Genomic DNA, 23,424 nt, shown 5'->3' on the forward strand with positions numbered 1-23,424 from the left:
TTCAGATTGGAAGTGGTAGTGTCGGAGGAGATAACTAGATCCAGCGTGTGACAACAACAACAACAACAATAGCAACAAACTTTATTTATATAGCACATTTAAAAACCAGTGGTGTACGAAAGTGCTTAACAAGAGGGTAAGATGAAGTAACAGGGAAGGATGAAAGCTATGGCAAAGTACCAAACATGCTAGCAGGTTAAATGGCATTAAAAACACAGAAGCAAAAGAAATGCATATAAAAGCATAAAATGACAATATGTGTAAAGGATAAAACAGTCAAAAATGTAAAAAATGATTAAAATAGTTAAGAATAGACCGAAGATAGAAATAAGCATTAAACTAACTAACAAACAAGCATTAAATGGTAGAAAAGGCGAGGCTAAATAAGTGGGTTTTTAACCACAATTTGAAGGATTGAATGGAATCAGACTCGTGGATAACAATGGGGATGTTATTCCATAGAACGGGTGCAGCCAAGGCAAACGCTCGGTCACCTCTATAGTCTTCAGCCGGGATCTCGGCTGTACCAAAAGTGACTGAGAAGATGATCTTACTTGGCGCTATATTGTTAATAACTTGTAAGGTGAGCAGCAGGATTTTGAATTGAATGCGATACTTAACGGGAAGCCAATGCAAGTCGGCAAGGACAGGGGTGATAGAGACACGCCGCCCACTACCAGTAAGGAGACGAGCGGCCGCATTCTGAACAATTTGCAGTCTATGGAGAAGAGTAGAGTTAAGACCAAAGTAAAGGGAGTTGCAATAATCCAACCTAAATTTCACAAAGGCGTGGATAAGCTTTTCCAGGTCTCTATGCGGGACATAATGTCTGGCCTTGCTAATAAGACGCAATTGATGGAAGCAAGTTTTGACAACAGAAGACACTTGTTGAGATTAAAAGAGTTATCCAAAAACCCCCCCAGGTCACTAAGAGTGTCGGTGAGGAAACTATCAAAGGAACCAGAGGCACCACAGAGTTGGCCACTAGGAATACTACTGTCATACACGATGATTTCAGTTTTCCTGTCATTTAGGATGAGAGAGTTACCTGCGAGCCAATTTTTGACCTCGCGCATGCACTTACGAAAACCGTGCAAAGACATAAAAAGTCCCACCTAACTCAGAGGTAACTGATGATCCTTTTAATATACTATGTGAAAGAGAGAGTCCAGAAGTCACAGAAGTGTCATTGGCGGACAAAGACCTACTGGAGTCGACATACAGTAAATGTTTAAGTCACCAATTAGGAGTGAGGCTGGAGACAAAGAGCAAAGAGAGGTGAAAATCTCAGACAACTATGACATGACCACAGTACAAACTTTATGGGGGCGGTAGATGAAGATAACCTGGAGCTGTGTTGGCACAGCCAGGGTGACATTAAAACACTCATAATAGGTAACACGCTGGATCTAGTTTTCTCCACCAACACTGCCACTTCCAATCTGAAATGCCTGAACCTTGCTGTTTCTGACCATCTTTCAGTCCACATCCTCCACATGCACCTTGGACCCTTCAAAGGAAGTCCAACCTGCTGTCAGTAACGGTATGGTGGATTAGCATTGTTTTATTGTTGAGCATTCAACGGCATGAAAGATGCACTGTTTGTAGCTGATGATGAGACAGATGTGGAGGAAATGGTGCTGTCGATGCAAGCAACTTGTCTTAAGCTGCTCAACTAGTGGTAGTGGTAGTGTCATTGTTGTTGACTGGAACACCTGCCAGACAGTACAGAGAGAGCGACATTGTGCCAGTGCCTGTTAGACAGTGCAGAGGAATGTTCTGGACAGACAGCCTGTATTAAACCTTTTAACAATTTTTTTTAACTTCATTTGGCCTCTATCCTGGTTGTCAACCTGACGCTTTAAACCCTATCAGGTCTAGTATTATATTGCCTCTGGTGGAACAGTTGACATCCTTTTGAAAGGCTGATAATGTTCTGTTCATGCAGACAGATGTAAATTCAGAAGTAATATAACAGTGGAATACTGGGCTAGCAGGCATTGTACAATTGATTATTGAATGTGCAACAAATTAACACGAGAAGTAATATGACTGCATTCCAGCAGCTATGAATCCCATATTTGGGCCATAGAAATGCTACTTCATAGAACCATGCCCAATATTGCACCACTTATCTTCTTGTCACTCAAATAAAATATCTAACCCCCTAAAATGTTTCGAAGCCAGACCAGGCTATTGTTGCATTTTGGTCTGTGAGTCCAGTCACCTTTCCATGGAAAGGTCATAATCAGTGTTCTAATCTTATAATCTTTTTTCACCCGGTGAAATTTTTGGACACCCTAGTGACAAGGAAGTTGAATAGTCCAGCCTAGAATTTATAAACCAGAAACATCCTCTGACACATGTTTCTGATTTTGGCATTATGGTGCTCATGAAAGAAGTCAGTCTTAATTATTATTATTATTATTATTATTATTATTATTATTATCATTTAAAGGACACTTTATTGGTCAAAACGACTACAGGCTTCCTCAAGCAGTACAAGATGCCATGGTAATGCCATTTACTGTAAGTATCTGGTTAGGCACTCTTTCTGAGAATTCTAGATGCCAAATATGATAATTTCAGTTTTGTCCTAATTTCAGTGTCCAGAGTTAAACATCATTAAGACCTTTATGGCCTTAGAGCATCCTTGTAGTTTTTTTTTTTGTGCCATCTGGGATTTATAGATGAATTTATAAAGATAACTGGGTATAATTGAATAGCAACTTACATGTATGTGGTGTTTTCTGATAGTATTAAATAAGGTAATAAGAAAACTATCGATCCTTGCACAGAACCCTGTTGAACACCATGATTAACTGTTTGTCTGAGAAATACTCATTAAATTTACCAACTGAATCTATCAGAAATGATTAAAACAAGTACTATGTATTTCTTTTATTGCTGAAGGTATATTGTAGTCTTTAGCAAAATGTTATGATTAACTGCAGTGAATACTACACTGAGGGCTAGCAGGACAAACACAAAGATGAGTCCACTGTCAGAAGCCATGCAAGGATACGTTGAGGACAAGTTTAAATTAGGACTAAAACAAAAATAAACTGTTCCTCTGCAATCATCATATAGCTGATACACAATTCTTTCAAGAGTTTAAGTTACAAAAGCCTCATCTTTTCCATATTGTCTTACACTTTAAACATTAGCAACTTTCAGATCCATTACAGCACATCAAAAATTGAAAAGGGTAGAAATATCTATGTGAAAAGCTCTGGTCGCAGACTTATTCTTCAGTGTATTATAGAAACCTCACTACAGACAGCACTGCAATTGTTACCCAACCAAATATGTACTCAGTGTGTGTTTGTGTATGTGTGTGTGTATTTACAGCTGAAAGCAGATGATGTGGACAGTCAGCTGAATGGAGCCGTCTTCTACTCCATTGTCAGTGGAGACAGACACAACCAGTTCCTCATTGACCCACTCAGTGGAGTCATCAAGGTCAACAAGCAACTGGACCGTGAGACTGTGAGGACACACTTTTACATAGAAAAACATCCACTTATCCTCTGTGCAGTTTGGTTTGGTGAAATTACTGGAGACAGGCCAATTGCTTCATTCATATATATATATATATATATATATATATATATATATATATATATATATATATATATATATATATATATATATATATGTATATGTGTATATATATGTACATACATGCACACAGTGGGGCAAAAAAGTATTTAGTCAGCCACCGATTGTGCAAGTTCCCCCACCTAAAATGATGACAGAGGTCAGTAATTTGCACCAGAGGTACACTTCAACTGTGAGAGACAGAATGTGAAAAAAAAATCCATGAATCCACATGGTAGGATTTGTAAAGAATTTATTCGTAAATCTGTCACGGCGAGTGAGAGGAGCCGTGTGGAGGAAATGAAGGAGGATCCAAACGCAGGCAGTAGTGGAGAAGTGAGGGTGGTTTATTGAGCACAAAATAAGGACAAACAGCAAATGGAGCTCAATCTAAACTATACTGGGAAAACAACTAAACTACAAAGCACAAACCTGAATGAGAACGAGCAGAGGAGAATGACGATGGACAGCAGGGAGAACACACGGGTGCGACATGGTAGATACACAGACGGACCAGCAACTACAATGACGGAGGACACGACTTAAATACACACAGAGAAACATGGGAATTACACACAGGTGGTGGACACAGCTGGGAACAATCAGTAAGATGAGACCGGGGTAAAACTGAACACACTCACATGAGACGCAGACCTTCACAATAAAACATCACACGCAGGCTCGACATCGAGAGACAGACAGGAAATGACATATGAAACTAAACCCACATCTTAAACCCAGATAAACAGAAACATGGAACTCTAATAATAGACATAATCATCACCACAACACGACAAGAGAACAAGAACACAATCCCTGATGCAAACTTAAATCAAAACACAATAAACTCAGAATACTGGGTCCAACGGACCCAGAACCGTGACAAAATCAGGGTGGAAAATAAGTATTTGGTCAATAACAAAAATACAACTCGATACTTTGTAACATAACCTTTGATAGCAATAACAGAGGTCAAACGTTTACTATAGGTCTTTACCAGGTTTGCACACACAGTAGCTGGTATTTTGGCCCATTCCTCCATGCAGATCTTCTCGAGAGCAGTGATGTTTTGGGGCTGTCGCCGAGCAACACGGACTTTCAACTCCCGCCACAGATTTTCTATGGGGTTGAGGTCTGGAGACTGGCTAGGCCACTCCAGGACTTTCAAATGCTTCTTACGGAGCCACTCCTTTGTTGCCCGGGCGGTGTGTTTTGGATCATTGTCATGTTGGAAGACCCAGCCTCGTTTCATCTTCAAAGTTCTCACTGATGGAAGGAGGTTTTGGCTCAAAATCTCACGATACATGGCCCCATTCATTCTGTCCTTAACACGGATCAGTCGTCCTGTTCCCTTGGCAGAAAAACAGCCCCATAGCATGATGTTTCCACCCCCATGCTTCACAGTAGGTATGGTGTTCTTGGGATGCAACTCAGTATTCTTCTTCCTCCAAACACGACGAGTTGAGTTTATACCAAAAAGTTCTACTTTGGTTTCATCTGACCACATGACATTCTCCCAATCCTCTGCCTTATCATCCATGTGCTCTCTGGCAAACTTCAGACGGGCCTGGACATGCACTGGCTTCAGCAGCGGAACACGTCTGGCACTGCGGGATTTGATTCCCTGCCGTTGTAGTGTGTTACTGATGGTGACCTTTGTTACTTTGGTCCCAGCTCTCTGCAGGTCATTCACCAGGTCCCCCCGTGTGGTTCTGGGATCTTTGCTCACCGTTCTCATGATCATTTTGACCCCACGGGATGAGATCTTGCATGGAGCCCCAGATCGAGGGAGATTATCAGTGGTCTTGTATGTCTTCCATTTTCTGATGATTGGTCCCACAATTGATTTTTTTCACACCAAGCTGCTTGCCTATTGTAGATTCACTCTTCCCAGTCTGGTGCAGGTCTACAATACTTTTCCTGGTGTCCTTCGAAAGCTCTTTGGTCTTGGCCATGGCGGAGTTTGGAGTCTGACTGTTTGAGGCTGTGGACAGGTGTCTTTTATACAGATGATGAGTTCAAACAGATGCCATTCATACAGGTAACGAGTGGGGGACAGAAAAGCTTCTTACAGAAGACGTTACAGGTCTGTGAGAGCCAGAGATTTTCCTTGTTTGAGGTGACCAAATACTTATTTTCCACCCTAATTTACGAATAAATTCTTTACAAATCCTACCATGTGAATTCATGGATTTTTTTTTTCACATTCTGTCTCTCACAGTTGAAGTGTACCTCTGGTGCAAATTACTGACCTCTGTCATCATTTTAAGTGGGGGAACTTGCACAATTGGTGGCTGACTAAATACTTTTTTGCCCCAATGTATATATAATTGAAATTAAATAATTGAATCTTACTTCTTGCTGCAATGTACAGTTAAAAGTCTATGGATATGTCCTTCTACATGCAGCCTCTAGTTTTTCCTGTCTTTTTTGTGATCATTGAAATGCTCCAACAGTAACTTCTTTCGTCTCCTACAACCTACACTGAGTCAAGGGGGCATCAGGGTCTGCCTCTGTGGAAATTTACTACTAGCTCCTTGATTTTCCTCGCATTGATCAGGAGATGGTTCCGCCGGCACCTGTCCACAAAATCCTGAATCCACTGTCTGTACACTGCTTGACTCATCTGTGATGAGTCCTCAGGGAACTTTTTTAGATGGCAGCCTAGACGGTTGATGGAGAAGTCTGGAGTGTAGAGAGTGAACAGGAATCATGCTAGCACAGTTCTTTGCAGGGCACCCCGTACTGCAGACCAGGCTGTCAGAGATACAGCCCTGTGTCCTCACATACTGTGGGCAGCCAGTGAGTCCAGTATCAACTGGGACAGTAAGTGGTCTGCTCCTGACAGCCCCAGTATGTCCCTCAGAAGTCCATGCTGGATGGTGTCCTCACAGTGCTTCCAGTCTTCTCCAGGTGGGTCAAAGCTCAGTGCAGGAGATAGATGATGGCATCATCCACCCCGATGCTAGGCTGTACCACACAGGTCTTTCACACCCGTGGTACTTACCCTAGCTTCAGGCTAATTTTGAAAATGTATCCCATGATGCCACACAGTTGGTCTATGCAGTACCTCAGGAGCCTGGGGCTGATGTGATTCGGACCTGCAGCATTTCGCATCTTGATTAGGGCGATCGTGGCTCAAGAGTTGGGAGTTCACCTTGTAATCGGAAGGCCGGTTCGAGCCCTGGCTTGGACAGTCTCGGTCGTTGTGTCCTTGGGCAAGACACTTCATCCGTTGCCTATAGGCCCGATGGCGCCTGTGTCTGGCAGCCTCGCCTCTGTCAGTGCACCCCAGGGTGGCTGTGGCTACAATGTAGCTTGCCATCACCAGTGTGTGAATGTGTGTGTGAATGGGTGGATGACTGGTTGTGTAAAGCGCTTTGGGGTCCTTAGGGACTAGAAAAGCGCTATACAAATACAGGCCATTTACCATTTGGTCTTCTCCAGCTTGTTCCTTACATGAAGTGTTGAAAGGATAGTGGTAGGGGAGCTGTGAGTATTTTGAAGTTGAGGACTGAGAGGTGTGCAGTCATGGAAGAAAAGCAGGCACTGGTCAAAAATAGGGCATTTGCAGAAGAAGTGATTGGGCTGGAGGAGGGATGAGTGTCTGGTCAAACCTGCTGAAAAACAGGTTCAGGTCATTCACCTACCCTAAATCTCCTACAGCCTGGGAGTTGAACCTGGAACCTCCGTGGCCGTTTTCCAAGACAACATAATAATAATGTATACTTTATTGATCCCTGTGGGGAAATTACTCTCTCTGCATTTAACCCATTTATTCAGTGAAGCAGTGGGCAGCCACTAATCAGGTGCCCGGGGAGCAGTGTGTAAGGATGATACCCTACTCAGGGGTACCTCAGGGTAGCCGTTCAGTGGATTCGAACCTCTGACCTTCCGACTATGAGGCGACCACGCTACCTACTGAGCTATTCCTGCCCCCAACATGAAGTACCCTTTGAAGTTCTAGTAGAAGACATGAATGCAGCATTACTTACAATCCCTGTTGTGACGATCATCGAAAACCAACACTACGACACTACGGCAGCAGTGATCGTGAGATGCTTGGCTATAAAATGATCAGCCAGAAGAAGCAGTACACCCATGGAGTACTAGTGGCAAAGATCAAAGCAGTATGGAAGGAAGTTAATCAATAATCGGAGCTGCAGAAAGCTGTGATGAAGAAAGTCATACCTAAGATGTACAGCAAGCTTTCTATACCTGAGGCCTTGGACACTGCCAAGCAAACACTCACAGCATTGGGCAGCCACTTGAAGAGGTATACCAGAGAGATAGAAGGCAAGGGAATAAATCAGCTGTACACTACTGAACCATCCAAGGTGTACTCTGTGGTAGGACAACAATATGAGAAGAACCTCAAGGCTGGAGACAGAGCAATACTGGAAGAATATAGGATAAAGGCTAGTGGCTCTAAGAACAGAGCACAGCTACCTCCCTGAACAGGATCTTGTAACAGTCACAGTTGCAGACACTTAAGAAAGTCTCCAAAAGTTGATTCTGTTCATCTGGACGTAGCGTTTTCAGTGGGAGAAACGTTTCGTCACTCATCCAAGTGACTTCTTCAGTCTCAGCTGACTGCAGGTTTCCCCAGTGTTATAAATAGTACATTTGCATAATGACTGAAACCAGCCCACTGAAGGAACAATGGGCTGGGAGGTCACCTTCATCATAATTATGCAAATTCTCATGACCATTGATCAACAACCACTGATCAATGGCTACGAGTACCATTCACAGAGAGTTGGGGAATGGCTGCAAACACAGCATTGTAAGATGGTGAAAGATGTACCCTTAGGCCCCCTCCTCGATTCAGCGATGGTCTTTCCCTTTTCATGTAAATGGCCTCCTTGACTCCGCTCTCAAACCAGCGTTCGTCCCTGTCCAGGATGTATACATCCTCATCATTGAAAGAGTGTCCACTCCACTGGCCTGTAGGTCCTGGGAGAGTCAGGACCTACTGCAGAGTCCTGGCCTGACGAGGCAGCTCTTCTGTGTTGTGCCATCCGCTTCGCCAGAGGTTGTTTGGTTTCCCCTATGTATAAATCCTGGCAATCCTCCTGGCACTTAACAGTGTACACTATGTTACTCTGTTTGTGTCGAGGGACCCGATCCTTGGGATGGACCAATTTTTGGCGAAGCGTGTTTTGGGGTTTAAAAGCCACAGAGACATGGTGCTTAGAAAAAATGCAATTGTTCCGACACATACGGGATCACTACAGGTTTTTGCTTAGTCAGCGGTTGTCCTTCTCGGCTGGAGCTTTCTTTTGGTGCCTTCCCAGCTTTGACAAAAGTCCAGTTGGGATAACTATGTTTACGCTCTGTGTTGTAGCGTCCTGATGACACCCAGTTTATGCTCCAGTGGATGATGAGAGTCAAACCTTAAATACTGATCCATATGCGTAAGTTTCCGGTACACATTAGCTTTTAGATGTCCCCCATTACTGATGGAAATCTCACAGTCTAAGAAGGCTAGCCTGCCACTTTTCATATCCTCCCTGGTGAATTTGATATGTTGGTCCACCGAGTTAATGTGATCTGTAAATTCTGGAACATCATGAGATTTGATTTTCACCCAGGTGTCATCCACATACCTGAACCAATGACTTGGTGGTGTTCCAGGGTAGCAAAGCCCTCTTTTCCACTTCTTCCATGTACAAATTAACCACGATGGGTGAAACTGGGGAGCCCATGGCACGCCCATGTTTCTGCCTGTAGTACTGACCCTTGTATGTGAAATAGGTGGAATAAACACACAGTTCAAACACACTTGGTTGGCTCTGAGAGTGGTCCTGTTGCTGAGGTTGGGGTTATCCCGCTTTGGTGACTGGGATGCAAGTGAAGAGAGATGTAACATTGTATAAGACTATGGTTTCATCTGCCTCCATAATGACATCTCTCACCTTCTCAACAAATTTCAAAAAGTTCTGGATGTGGGGTTCAGAGCTGCCTGGGCGAAATGAAGGCACCGTTCCAAAAGTAAACGCACTCGGTCAATGCTGAGAGTGGTCCTGTTGCTGAGGTTGGGGCCATCCTGTAATCTCTTATTGAAACTGAAATTGTTGATTCGTACAACCGTTTGGAGCCTATAAAATTGGGGAAAAATAACAGGATTGCTCAATACTATTTATTTCGCTGTGAGGAGGCGATTGGCTCCAACAGAGCTTTGACTACACTCCGAAGGAGGCTATGGACAAGGCTAATGACCATTTTCCACAGCTCAACTGGCTGCTACTGCAAGGTTAATTGTGTTAATCCCAGAACCAGCACAGCTGCACTCAGCTTAGTCACTGGTGGATACCGGAGATGAAGGGAGCCACCAGTCCTGAAGGAGTCTAATCATGAAGGAGTCTTAGCAGGCCTGTGGGACTTCAGAGGCAGCAGACAGGTACTGGCAGACTCAGGGGAGTGCAGCTGTGCTAGTGGCTGATGGAAAAACTCTGGTGTGGCAGGAGTTTGGAGACTCTTGGTTGCCTTCAAAGCGGTTCTAGCAAATCGTCTGACAACTCAGAAGGGGGAAGCAGTATTCTAAACACACTGTGTACAGCGGTGCTGACCTCGACAGGGGATTTAGTCAGGTGGTGGAACGAACACGTTCAGGATCTACTCAATCCAATAGTCACACCTTCTATAGTGGAATTTTGTTTTTCATTATTTTTATTTCATTATTGGTTTTTGTAGATTATGTGTTCTGTTGGCTTCATCGAGCTTGCACGGGAACAGTTTTTAGCTGAGTATGAAGCAGTGGGGATAAAAATGAGCACCTTCAAGTCCAGCCAAAAATGGGTTGAGTGATTTCCTGATCGAGTACAAATAAATAAATTCATATTAAAAAAAATGTTGAATAATAGATTTTCTTTTGGTGTGAAATCTGTGAATGTGTCCAAATCTGCTCATGTGCCTGAATGTAGTTATACCTAGGCATGGCTCAAAAAGTAGAGGAAAAGACACTTATAGTCAAGAAGAAAAGGCCAGATTTGAATTCCATTGAAAGTTTGGGAATTTGAAACTAGCTGAATGAAAAATGAAAACTTCACTGTGCTGCTACAAAAGTAGATTTTCTGGCTTCACCATTAGGCGCCAATGCTTCATTCCTGATTTGTCTGGATATCTTCTGTTGTCTCTTTCCTTGTAGGTTCCCAGCTACTCACTTGCCATAAGAGCTTTGGATAGTGGAACCCCTGCCATGTCCTCCACTGTGATGGTAAACATAGACATTTCTGACATCAATGATAATCCACCCACCTTTTCACCGGCCAACCTCTCTGCTGTCATACAGGTAATCTTAATAATCCTCACAATCTTCAGTTGAACCCAAATATAACAATATCATGTAATAATTCAGGTGAACTATAGTACTTAAATTCCTAAGTCAGTGCTTTAAGTACGCCTGTCCCCTTCCCTATATCAGCATCTCTAAAAATTAGTCAGTGAAAAAAAGGAAAGCTTACAGTTGCTGTGAAATCTGATATTGCAACACAGGCCAAGCATATAAAAAAAATTCTCATCTCTATTTATAACTGTTATGAGCACAGATACCTACTTCATTTTATTTTGTCATGTTTCTCATGAAGAATGACATTATGAATGACCCTTGAACCTGAAATAGTCTATTAAAAGACTATACATTTGTTTTATTCTGCCGGAATGTTGATTACACTCCTGTAGATTCTTTTTCAGATGTGTATTTTTCATTTAATTTTAATTTTAATAAGATTTAAATTCAGTTTAGGAATTATGACTGAACGTGAAATGCATATAATGATTCATCGTCTTGGCTTCCCTTGACCAGGAAAACAAGCCAATTGGTACCAGTATCCTGCAGTTGTCAGTCATTGATGAGGACTCCTCTCAAAATGGCCCACCCTTCGACTTCCGTATCTTATTGGGAAATGAAGGGAGGGAGTTTGTATTGGAAAAAGATGGGACACTAGTAGCCAATCAAGTATTCAGAAGGGACCTGGCAACAGAATATGTAATTCAGATACAGGTAGAGTCAAATTGTTGTTTACACCACACAAAGTTTTTTCAGTCATTCTTCTCTACTGTCATACTATTGTAAAAGATAGTGTTTTAAGTTTTAAGCAGTGATGGAAATAACAGCGTTACAATTACTGTAATTACTGAAAAACCGCGTTTTTCAGTAATGAGTAATCTAACTATTACAATTTCTATCGTTACAACGCCGTTACCGTTACGAAGAAGAAAATAAGGTGCGGTCGCGTTACTATTTTTCAGCAAACAGACGGTTGAAGCTCTGTTCAGCTTACCGCACCTTATATCAGTTGCACGGAAGTAGCTGTCTACGTAAGTAATCTGTACGCTACAGATTTAAGCAGCTGCGAGTGCTCCCGCAGATGGCAATCACTGTCTGCTCAACAATCACTTTTTGGCACAACACCTGGAACTAAGGGGACAAAACAATTGCATGAGTGCTGCTGTTTGACTGAGGAAGAATAAAGTAGTCATGGTAAGCCAATCACATGACTACTTCAAGATGACAAAGCAACAAGGTGATATATACCAGTTTTTAAATTGCATTGATAGGCCACGTAAAACCAGAGTCATGATAAACAATATATACACAGCGTTTTTTCCTGAATAATTTTGTCACGTTTAACGTCTAAGGACAGCGCAAGCCCTTTGGTCTTGGTGGAAAAATGCACCATGCCGACCAATCAAAAATGATATGCAGGGCTCACAAAATCGCTAGCCCGACGTCCCGGGGATAGCGATTTTTCCAGTCGGGCTACCAAAATCTATCTCTGCCCTGCCCGTCGGGCTATCATAGGAAGGAAAAATATATGTCAATGCTTTTGCATTCTTTCGGAAATGTAGCTGGGTAATTATATCATTGGCATCGGTGAGCCACTGTCAATATGTGACATATTGAAATCACGTTTGAATTTGTGCTTGTTTTTTGCTTTCACTTTGCAATCGCGCGAACTGTGTATAGAGAGTGACAGCACTGATTGGTGAGTGATGATAATTTGTGCACCAATTCCTCTGACATCGTCTTATTAATCGTTAGCTTACTAACTACTAAGTGAAATCTCCCGCAGCAAGCTTAAACATGTGAGAGGTTGATCGTGCAGAGAATCGCTGAGCGTTATGTGAGTGCGTGTGTAAAAGCAGCAGGATATATATTTTAGTTCTGCTGAGCCAAATAAGACAGGTCAGGGTGAAGAAGTGACAGCCAAAGAAAAGATTACCACAAAACGGAAAAGTTATGACAAATCAGACTATAAGGCAAAAAGAAAGTGCAGCTTTATGGTTTCATGGACAAATGAATTTCTGTGGCTGCAATATGACGAGCTATATAACCAGGGGTGCACATACAGTAAGTGGTCCGCAGGTGCGCATTCGCTGTCAAAATAAAAAACGTGCACAAGATAAGAAGTTGCAACGCATATTTGCGTACATAGGATTTTCTGGAGGAGGACAGACATTTGTTTAGAACTCTTAAAGATGTCGAAGAAGCAAGCTCCTTTAAGCAATTACTTTGGTGTTCCTCCACCTCCAAAGAAATGTCAGAAGGAGTCCGAACCACAAAAGAAGCGCGTATTCTCGGAAAAGTGGTTGCAGGAGGTGAGCTGGCTTCAAACAAATGATGAATGCACAGAGATTTGGTGCCGAATGTGCCATGAAAATCCCACTCTAGCGGACAAAAACACTGCCTTTTATATGGACGCAAACTTGCGTTGCAACTTCTTATCTGGTGCGCGTCTTTTATTTTGACAGCGAATGCGCACATGCGGACCACTTATATGCACCCGTGTAAATAACATAATGTTCTGCCGGGTGTGTTGTTGGTTTTCCCTCGATTTCAGAGTCGACAAGCGCCTTTGTTACTGGGACCAGTAATTTTAAGAAAGGCCCCCATTAGAACCAAACAAAACATCAATCAAAAAATTGCTATCTTTTTTATTCGAAGGGCTACCAGGGATTTTGAAATTTTGCGAGCCCTGATATGGCAACATGACATTTGGCTGTTTAGGAAGAGGGGGAAGTTTTAGGAGTGACGGCGAGAAAGAGAGAGAGAAAGACAGCAGAAAAAGAGAGAGTGCGAGTTTTGAGATGTGAGAAATTTGTAACATTTAGCATGTTTGGAGTGTGTAGTTAATGTGTTGTCTTTTGTAGTTAGTGTGTAGTGTTGTGGATAGTTTTGTGTTGTGTGTCAGAACATTGAGGCGACTGCTGTCTCCAGGTAGAGAATAGGAGTGATACACCTGCTGCTGTCAGACCTGCAGGTATCAGGCTGTGATGTTCTCCTTTATAGTGGACAGAAATAATTTGTGTGGCATCTTATTGAATGCAGAACAGCTGATGGTTATGTAAATAGTTTGAAGTGGTTATTTAAAAAAGGGGTAAAAGGTAAATGCCTGCAAATAGCTTTGTTGTTTGCAAAATGTGTGCATATGATTTTAAAATTGGCAATTTATATTTGCATTTAAAGTTATGAAATATGGTTCATTAAACATGTTTGTTGTTGTTACAGTAAAAATATAACTTTTTCGGGACTTCCGGTTTAGGTGACTATGGCGTAGGTCGCACCGAGCGTAGCTCCTGCAGAGTCTAGTTATTATCTAGCATTTCCAGGCACATTTTGACGGGTTTTTTCTTTTTGTATAGTTCCGAGACAAGACTGTTTTTGCTTTTTGTGTTTACAATGTCGCGTAAGGTTAATAAGAGCGCAAGCACCTCTCAGCAGAACTTGCGGCCTGCTGCTAAAACTGCATCCCCGCCTCGTGGTAAAACTTCGCCACTGCCTGGGTCACCCGACACGCCGCTCGTCGATACGGAAAAATTCACGAAGGCTGAACTCCTCTCTGAACTTCGTGAAGAAATTTCAGCACTGTTTAAAAAGGAACTGACGGCAGCGTTTGCGGAGAATCTCACGTCTATCAGGTCCGACATACAGCAACTAAAAACGGACCTTTCCTCAGATATAACTACCATGCGGCAGGAATTCGCTGGCCTCAGGAGCACAGTTACGGAGATGGAACAGTCTCTCTCCACATGCACGGATGATATTGTCCACCTCCAAGCCAAAGTGGATGCGATGTCAAAGGAGTTGGCCAAATTGGAGAATAAATGCGAGGATTTGGAGTCCAGGTCTCGCCGCAATAATATACGCATTGTTGGCGTGCCAGAGGAGAACGTCCTGTCCGCTACAGATGTGTCCGTGCTGTTGATGGAGGCATTTCAGCTTGGGAAGGAGCCGCTTGTAGACAGAGTCCACCGAACTTTGGCCCCCAAACCTAACACCGGTGAACGCCCCCGTGCTATGGTTGTGAAGCTGCACTATTACGCGGACTGTGCTAGGATTCTCCAGAAGGCCAGGGAGCTGCAGAGGGTGCAGATAAATAATATGACCATTTCTGTGTTCCCCGACCACACCGCTAAGACAGCGCGGGCCCGTGCGGCTTTCAATGAGGTCCGTCGCCAGCTTCACGGCATCCAGGGAGTCCGATTTGGGATCCTCTATCCGGCAAGATTCCACTTATCAAGGAATGCAGCGCGACTTCGTCTCGCCAGATGAGGCCAAGGAATATATTAAGACAATAACCACGCGATAAAAAATATAGCGGGACAATGTTTGTTTGTTTGAAATAGCGCATGATCCAAATCCAAACATCATTGTGGTAAGCTAAGTTTGTTACTCTGCCAAACACTTGTTTTGTTTTACCTGTCTAATAGTAAAATATAATTGGGTTATTTTTATTTTATTTGTGCCTTTTAATCTATTGAGAAATGACTCTGTTGGAGCTTTGGTTTGACACGGTTCGTTTCGTAGTCGGGAGCGTTTTTGTTTAGATTGCTCCGGGTGGGAGCGTGCACTGCCGTCTCCATCGTTTGGGGATGGGGGCTTTTGCTGTGCAGGGGGGAGGCGGGAGGGTGTGTTTGACGTGTTATTATTATTTTTATTCTGAAGCTGTACTTCTGTTGTTGTGGGTTTGCGTTTGTGTGTTTGTGTGAGTGTGTTTTTCCCACTTGTTCTTTCTTTGGGGGTGAAGAAATAAGTATTTTCTCTTTTATCTTTCTGCAATGAGGTCAGTCCTTAGGCAATTGTGGTATTAGATTTTTAACTTGGAATGTCAAAGGTATGAATAGCCCAATTAAACGATCTAAAATATTCTCGCATCTTAAACGTTTAAAGAGTGATGTAATGTTTTTGCAAGAGACCCATTTGCGAAATCGGGATCATCTTAGGCTCAGGTGCCCATGGGTAGGTCATACTTTCCATTCAATGTTTAATTCAAAAGCCAGGGGGGTGGCGATCTTAATAAACAGAAGGGTACAGTTTACAGCCTCTGAGATTAAAGCTGACAAAAACGGGAGATATTTGGTTGTTGTAGGCACCATGTACAATGTACCCGTCCTCTTAGTCAATGTGTATGCGCCAAATTTTGATAATCCAGGTTTTACAGATGCACTTTTGAGTAGTCTCCCTTCCCTTGATACTCATCTTTTGATATTGGGTGGTGACTTAAACTGTGTTATTGATCCTGCCTTAGATCGCTCGAATCCTCGGACCCTGACCCAATCCTCTATGTCCAAGTCTATTTCAGAGTTTATGTCTCAGAATGGTTTTGTAGATCCCTGGAGGTTTTCTAACCCTACTACCAGAGCGTACTCTTTCGTTTCTCAGGTACATCAGTCCTTTTCGCGGATTGATTATTTTTTTGTGGACGGTTCCCTTATTCCAAAAGTACTGTCATCTACATATCATCCTATTGTCATTTCCGATCACGCACCACTTACCGTTGACATCAAGCTCATAGCCCAGTCCTCTTTTTCCTCACCCTGGAGATTTAACTCTTTGTTGCTTTCGGATGAGGGGTTTGTTACCTTTATCAAATCCGCAATTGATGAATTTATGGTGTTTAACGACAGCGATACTGTTACGAGGTCATTACTTTGGGAATCTCTTAAGGCATATGTGCGTGGGCAAATAATTTCTTTCTCTGCCCATTCCACTAAAAGCCACAAAGCCACTTGACTTGACTTGTGACATAGATAGACAGGTTGTTGACAGTCCCACTCCTGATTTGCATAAAAGACGACTTGACTTGCAGACCGAATTTGATTTACTTTCTACGGCAGATGCTGAACGTCTCTTACTTCGTGCGCGTGCGACTTATTATGAACATGGTGATAAGCCCAGAAGGCTTTTGGCCCATCAGTTAAAACGTCAGGCCTCTTCTCGATTAATTTCTCACATTAAAGATGCGGCAGGCAACTTGGTCTCTGATTCAAAGGAAGTCAACGAGGTGTTTAAGACGTATTATTCCTCCCTATATGAATCTGAATCTGCTGCTGACGGCTCTGAGATGGATTCCTTTTTTAACGGTCTTATAATGCCCACTGTCGATCCTGTTATAGCTGAACAATTAGATGCCCCTTTTAGGTTGGATGAAATTGTGCATGCAATCAAGACCATGCACAATAGTAAGGCACCAGGACCTGATGGGTTTTCAGTTGAATTTTTAAAAACATTTGTAGACAAGTTAGCCCCACTACTTCTTTCAGTGTATAATGAATCTTTTGAACGTGGTCTATTGCCCCCTACATTGTCTCAAGCACTAATTACTGTTCTCTTAAAGAAGGGTAAGGATCCTACGTCTTGCACCTCGTATAGGCCTATTTCACTGCTGAATGTTGATGTTAAAGTCTTGGCTAAAATTTTAGCAATTCGCCTTGAAAAGGTTCTTCCTACTATTATTTCAGATGAACAGAATGGCTTTATTAAAGGCCGCCAGCTGTTCTTTAATGTCCGCACGCTTTTGAATGTCATTCTTTCCCAACACTCGACCACTAATTCAGAAGTAGTTATCTCACTTGATGCTGAGAAAGCTTTCGATCGTGTGGAGTGGAGCTTTCTCTTTGCGGTCTTGCAAAGATTTGGTTTCAAGGACAGATTCATTTCATGGATTCGACTGTTGTACAAGGCACCCCAAGCCAGTGTCTATACGAATGGTGTTTCCTCTGGCTACTTCTCATTGTCATGCGGCACGAGACAGGGTTGCCCCCTGTCCCCCCTACTTTTTGCTATTGTAATTGAACCCCTATCTATAGCTTTGAAGGCTCTTCCTCATTTTCGTGGTATTTCCCAGTCAGGCCTTGACGTAAAATTGTCTTTATATGCAGATGACCTGCTTCTATATGTTTCTGATCCCTTATCTAGCATACCATCGATTGTGTCTCTATTAAACAAGTTCGGCTCTCTGTCAGGTTACAAAATAAATCTTCTTAAAAGTGAATGTTTCCCCATAAATTCTTTGAGTCTTACACTTAAACAATCTGACATTCCTTTTAGACTTAGCCCTGCCGGCTTTAAGTATTTGGGAGTTAACGTGACTCGTACTTTGTCTTCTCTGTACTCTTCCAATTTCTCCCCTTTAATGACTCAAATTCAATCGGATTTTCAGAGATGGAAATCGCTACCTTTGTCCCTAATTGGTCGGATCAATGCTGTAAAGATGAACATTTTGCCTCGATTGTTATTTCAGAGTATTCCTATATTTTTACCTAAAGCTTTTTTCAAAAAGTTAGACCAGCTAGTTACATCGTTTTTGTGGGGAGGGAAACACCCCAGGGTGAGGAAATCATTATTACAGAGACTGACATTTGATGGTGGTCTTGCCTTGCCTAACTTTTTATTTTACTATTGGTCCTCTCATGTTCACAAATTGACCCATTGGCTTGAATCTCAAGAACTGCTGTGGTGCAAACTGGAACGCCTGTCGTGCACTTCCTCATCCTTAGAAGCTTTATTGTTCTCTCCACTACCACTTAAGCCTTCTCATTTCACCCAAAATCCCGTGGTACAGTCTAGTCTAAGGGTCTGGTCACAATTCAGGAGTCATTTTAAGTACATCTCTGCGTCAGTACACATGCCCATCACGCAGAACCATCTGTTTACTCCTGGCCTCATTGATGGTACCTATGTACAGTGGAAGCGTCATGGTATTAATACGTTTAAGGATCTCTATAAAGATGGTACTTTCTTAACTTTTTTAGACCTGTGTTCAGAAACAAATCTTCCGGCTACCAATCTATTCCGTTATTTTCAGGCACGGCATTGCACTTCTGCTCTCTTCCCCTCCTACCCTCTTCTTCCAAATGTCCAACCGTGGGAGGAATTCTTATCCCTTAAACCCAATAAGAAGTCAATTATATCTTTAATATATAAACAACTTATGGATTTAAATGTCCATTCAGTTGCTAAAATTAGGGGGGCTTGGGAGCGGGAGTTAGGAGTAATTTTTTCGGATCAGCAATGGGAGAAGGCAGTATCCAATGTCCGTTATAGTACGTCCTGTGCCAGGTTACAACTTATCCAGTTCAAGGTGTTGTACAGGGTTTACTATTCAAAGTCTCGTCTGTCTGAGATTTACCCACAAGTGATGGATCAGTGTGAGAGATGTCATGCCACCCCATGTGACCTAGGCCATATGTTCTTTCTGTGCCCAAGACTCCATGGCTTCTGGAGTCGGTATTCAGTTATTCTTTCCAAGGCTCTTGGGACCCAAATCTGCATGGACCCTTTTCTAGCTGTTTTTGGGCTTCCAGTCAACACTGGTCTAACCGACCCTACACACTTCAAAATTTTAGCCTTTACATCACTTTTGGCTAGACGTTGCATCTTACTCCTTTGGAAATCTTCAAAGCCACCTTCAGTTTCTTTTTGGTTTAGAGATGTGATGTCATTTCTTAAATTGCAAAAGATAGGCCTTGTGGCGAAGGGCAAATACAGAGAATTTTATCGTATCTGGGGCCCCTTCGTAGACTATTGCAAGTCATTACACGCTCTACCAGCTGATTAATATCATATCTCTTCCCCCCCCCTTTTTTTTTGTGTGTGTGTGTTTTGGGGTTTGTTGTTTGTGTTTGTTTTGGGTTTCTTATTAGGTTTTGTTTTGTTTGTTTATTTAAGTGTGTGTGTGGGTGTGCCTGTGTGTGTGTGTGTGTTATCGTATCTGTTCATGTAAGAAAAACTAAAAAATATGTGAGGGGAACAGATTGTATTGTCATTGTAAACCACTGTACACTTGTCTCTCAATAAAATTATGAGAAAAAAAAATATAACTTTTTCTACTCGGATTTTATGTTTTTTGTCTGATTTTAGATCAATTGTGTTAGTACAGCATGTCAAAATGAAAACATAACTGTAAATTCAGACACGTTAGGTCGTGCTGAAAAGGATGATACCAAACAAGGCAAAGCTTTTAAAGGTGAAATGTAGAGGGAAAATCAAAAGCAGTTAAAAATGGGCAATTATACCCTGGACCCCAGAGGGTTAAACATTTTATTTAAAGTAACGCAATAGTTATTTTCAAGTAATTAATTACTTTTAGAATATTGTAACTCAGTTACTTTTTTTGAAGAAGTAACTAGTAACTGTAATTAATTACTTTTTCAAAGTAACTTGCCCAACACTGGTTTTAAGTTCAGCAAACTTTAGCGAAGCATGTATCTACCATTGCTGTGTCACAATTTGGCCACAATGCCTGCTGCTCAGCAAGTTCTACATTCTTCAGTTTAAAAAAATGTTGTACCTTGCTAAAAAAAAAAAATTAAAGCAGCAATTAAAATGGTATATATTCATGTTTGTCGAAATGGTATTTAAAATGTTAGAGCCTGTTGGCTGAGGTACATTCTAGTGGTGAATTATTTTGATAGCCTTTTCTGTCTTTTGTCTATATGTCTACTGCTATTGTTAAAAAGGTAGAAATGTCAAAAAATATATTTTTGAAATATCCTCATTTAAAAAAGCTAAAGTAAAAGAAAGGTTGCATATTTCAAATATCTTTTAATCTAGTTTATACTTTTAATATTTTTCATTGGTTGTTTTTCTACTTCTGACTTCTGATCTGACTTTTCCTGCAGGTGACAGATTCGGGGAAGCCTCCTTTGTCATCCTCCTCCATACTCACAATCAGGGTGATTGAGGAGAGCCTCCATCGACCAGTAGCAGTACCACTGGACATTCATATTGTTACTATGGAGGATGAATTTCCTGGTGGTGTGATTGGTCAGCTACATGCCACCGATGCTGACCCTTATGATGTTTTGACTTTTGGTCACGCTCCTTCAGCTCAACGTAGTCTCTTTAAGATTAGTCCTCATGATGGAAAGATCATAGCCCTGGGTGGTTTGGATGCAGGCAGGTACTTTCTTAATGCTAGTGTCAGTGATGGCCGCTTTGCTGTTCCTGTACCCGTAAGTGTGCATGTGGAGCAGGCAACACCAGACATGTTGCGTGAAGCAGTGACAGTGCGTTTTGAGAGAGTGGCACCACAAGACTTTGTGGCGTTGTACTTGAAAAGCATGTTAAATGTGCTCCAGCAGTGTGCTGCTACTCAACAGCAGGACTCACTGCATTTGCTAAGTTTGCAGCCAGTTGGAGGGACGCAACAGCTGGATATGCTCATCACCATGGAAAAAGCAGGTGGTGGATACTATAAGGCAGCCTACCTCACCCAAAAACTAAGTGCATCACGGCGAAACCTGGAGGAAGTGCTTAGAGTATCAGCTATCCTGGATAAGAACTGTTCTGGATTAGACTGTCGTGGGGCTCAGTGCGAACAGAGCATTGTCTTGGATTCACACAATCTCGCTACATATAGTAACCCACGGGTCAGCTTTGTCTCACCTCGCTTTCACCGGACCTCACGCTGTACATGCAATGGTAAATCAGAATTGTTTTTCTTTGCAGTCTTGCCTTAGACTACATGTAAGATACCTTTTTTGTGTATAGCACTTTGTGACTGGTAAAGTAAATTAAAGTAATTTTATCCAGTTGCACTGCAGCTTAGGTTAAGTGGAGTGAGTTGGGTACTTGCTAAACTCCCCTTGCTGTCTTTGTTTCTTCTATTGTTTCTTACTGTGTTTCATTGGGATCGTTTCTCAATAGTTTCTTACTTTCTGTCCCTGTGTTTTGTGTGCATGTGTGTATGTATGACAGATGACAGCTGTTCTGTCCTGTCAGAACAATGCGAGGACCAACCCTGTCCACCAGACATGCAGTGTGTTTCAATAGAGGCCAATAGAGGGCGTTATGCATGCCAGTGTCCACAAGGCAAACTTGGAGAGTGTGCAGGTACATATGTCAGCAAAAGAGAAACAATCCAAAGTCAGCATGAAACTAAAAAATGCAAGAACAACAAGTAAAAACTAACTGTAATGTAACTCTAGAGTAATGTCTAACATTTGTTGTTGTTATTTTTGGTGCAGGACATTCATCTTTGAGTTTCTCAGGTAACAGCTACATCAAGTACAGACTCTCTGGCCAGCTGCAAACAGAGTTGAAACTGAGCCTGAGGATCAGAACACTGCAGAGCCAAGGAATTATCATGTACACACACACTGAGCCCTGCACTGTGCTTAAGGTACATTCACACATATTACTGTAGTGTTTCCACCACTGCAAAGGACATTTTATTGATAGTCATTTGTTGAAAAGTAACCCATCATGTCATATCATAGCATATCATATCATTAACAGAAGCCTAAATCTTATGCTACTGAGCTCTTGAGTCGTTAAAATAGTCTAGTCTTACTACATTTAGTAAACTCTTTTAAATTGAGTTTTCCTATGCTTATGTTTTATTTGTTCATATTATCACTTTGTTTTTGTTCAAATTGATTTAAACTAATTTTACTTTTTTGTATTAAATTCAGTTTTGTTTTTACTTAAAACTTAAAAAAGTCTGTTCATATTGTATTTTATTTTACTGAGCAGCACGCCATTCCACCTATTTAAGCTATTTTTTAATGTATGTTTGTCATGTTTACCTTAGCTGCTATAATCTTATCTGTGTTTAGAACCTGTCATGCAGTTAAGTCCAGGTCAAAGTGTTTCACAGGTGATTGACAAGCCAAATAAATAACGTGTCATAATAAGAAGATAAAAATAAACTGAAGAGAATAAATCATTAGATTAATTAATTATTTGATTAAATAAATGAAAATTTAAAACAATCTAAAAGCAGAGCAAGAGTGTAAGATAAGATACATGAAGATGGCGGTGTGCAACGTCACAGTGGCTCTACACTCTTTTTTTCCTTTTTGCATGTTTTTTTGTTAGCGCTAATTTCACTTCTGTTTTTAAGGATATATAATATGAAAACTTTGCATAAAACATCCCGCAAATATTTCAGAAGTATTCGGAAGAGAGGCGAACAGTTTAAGTCTACTGAAAACTGAAACTTTGTCTCTGTTTTAACAGAGACAGAGTGACACTGAAAACTCACTAGATCATGACTTCAGCCTCAAACACTCCCAAACAGCCATGGCAACTCATGGTATCATCACTAAACATCTTGTAGCAGTTCATGGTACAAAAGGCTGCATCATGGCATTGCTTCGAAATGCAGCAGAAAGTTGTGACAGCACCACTTTGGAATGTACCCTAAACAGTCATCAATCACAAATGCCACCACAAGTTATGGCATCATCTCAAACATCTAAACATCACCCTTAAAGAGTTACAGGAGCTTGTGGCTTGACCTCTAATGGCAGGTCAATCCAACTGATGGTGTCACAACCTCAGGGGTCAGCAACCGTTAAGACCCAAAGAGCCATTTGGACCCTGTTTCCACACAAAACAGAAACACTGGGAGCCGCAAATACTTTTTGACATCTAAAATTAAGATAATACTGTATATATTGTTTTTTACTTTAATGCTTTGTGTGAAACAACTAAGGTGTGTTGCTTATGAAATCCATGAAGTGCTACAGAGAAAATTACATTTTATTTATGTAATTAAGACATTTTGAACTCTTAAAGAAATCTAACAAAAG

The 23,424-nt window shown here is 41.7% G+C and overlaps 1 protein-coding gene across 7 annotated transcripts in view; it reads left to right on the plus strand.

Moving 5' to 3' along the window:
- Positions 1-23,424, plus strand: part of fat3a (FAT atypical cadherin 3a) — a 179,533-nt gene that overhangs the window by 135,030 nt on the left and 21,079 nt on the right. For 5 of the 7 annotated variants that reach the window (XM_082502087.1, XM_082502088.1, XM_082502091.1 and 2 more), the window contains 6 exons: positions 3,352-3,489; positions 10,751-10,894; positions 11,408-11,605; positions 20,509-21,310; positions 21,587-21,721; positions 21,856-22,010. In XM_082502087.1, coding sequence (XP_082358213.1) covers positions 3,352-3,489; positions 10,751-10,894; positions 11,408-11,605; positions 20,509-21,310; positions 21,587-21,721; positions 21,856-22,010 — 1,572 coding nt within the window. Of the gene's footprint in view, positions 1-3,351; positions 3,490-10,750; positions 10,895-11,407; positions 11,606-20,508; positions 21,311-21,586; positions 21,722-21,855; positions 22,011-23,424 lie in introns of those variants that run through there. The other 2 variants (XM_082502092.1, XM_082502093.1) reach the window with 2 other exon arrangements.

Source organism: Aulonocara stuartgranti (assembly GCF_965226115.1).
Source record: "Aulonocara stuartgranti genome assembly, chromosome: 14".
In the NCBI taxonomy this organism is placed as follows: domain Eukaryota; kingdom Metazoa; phylum Chordata; class Actinopteri; order Cichliformes; family Cichlidae; genus Aulonocara; species Aulonocara stuartgranti.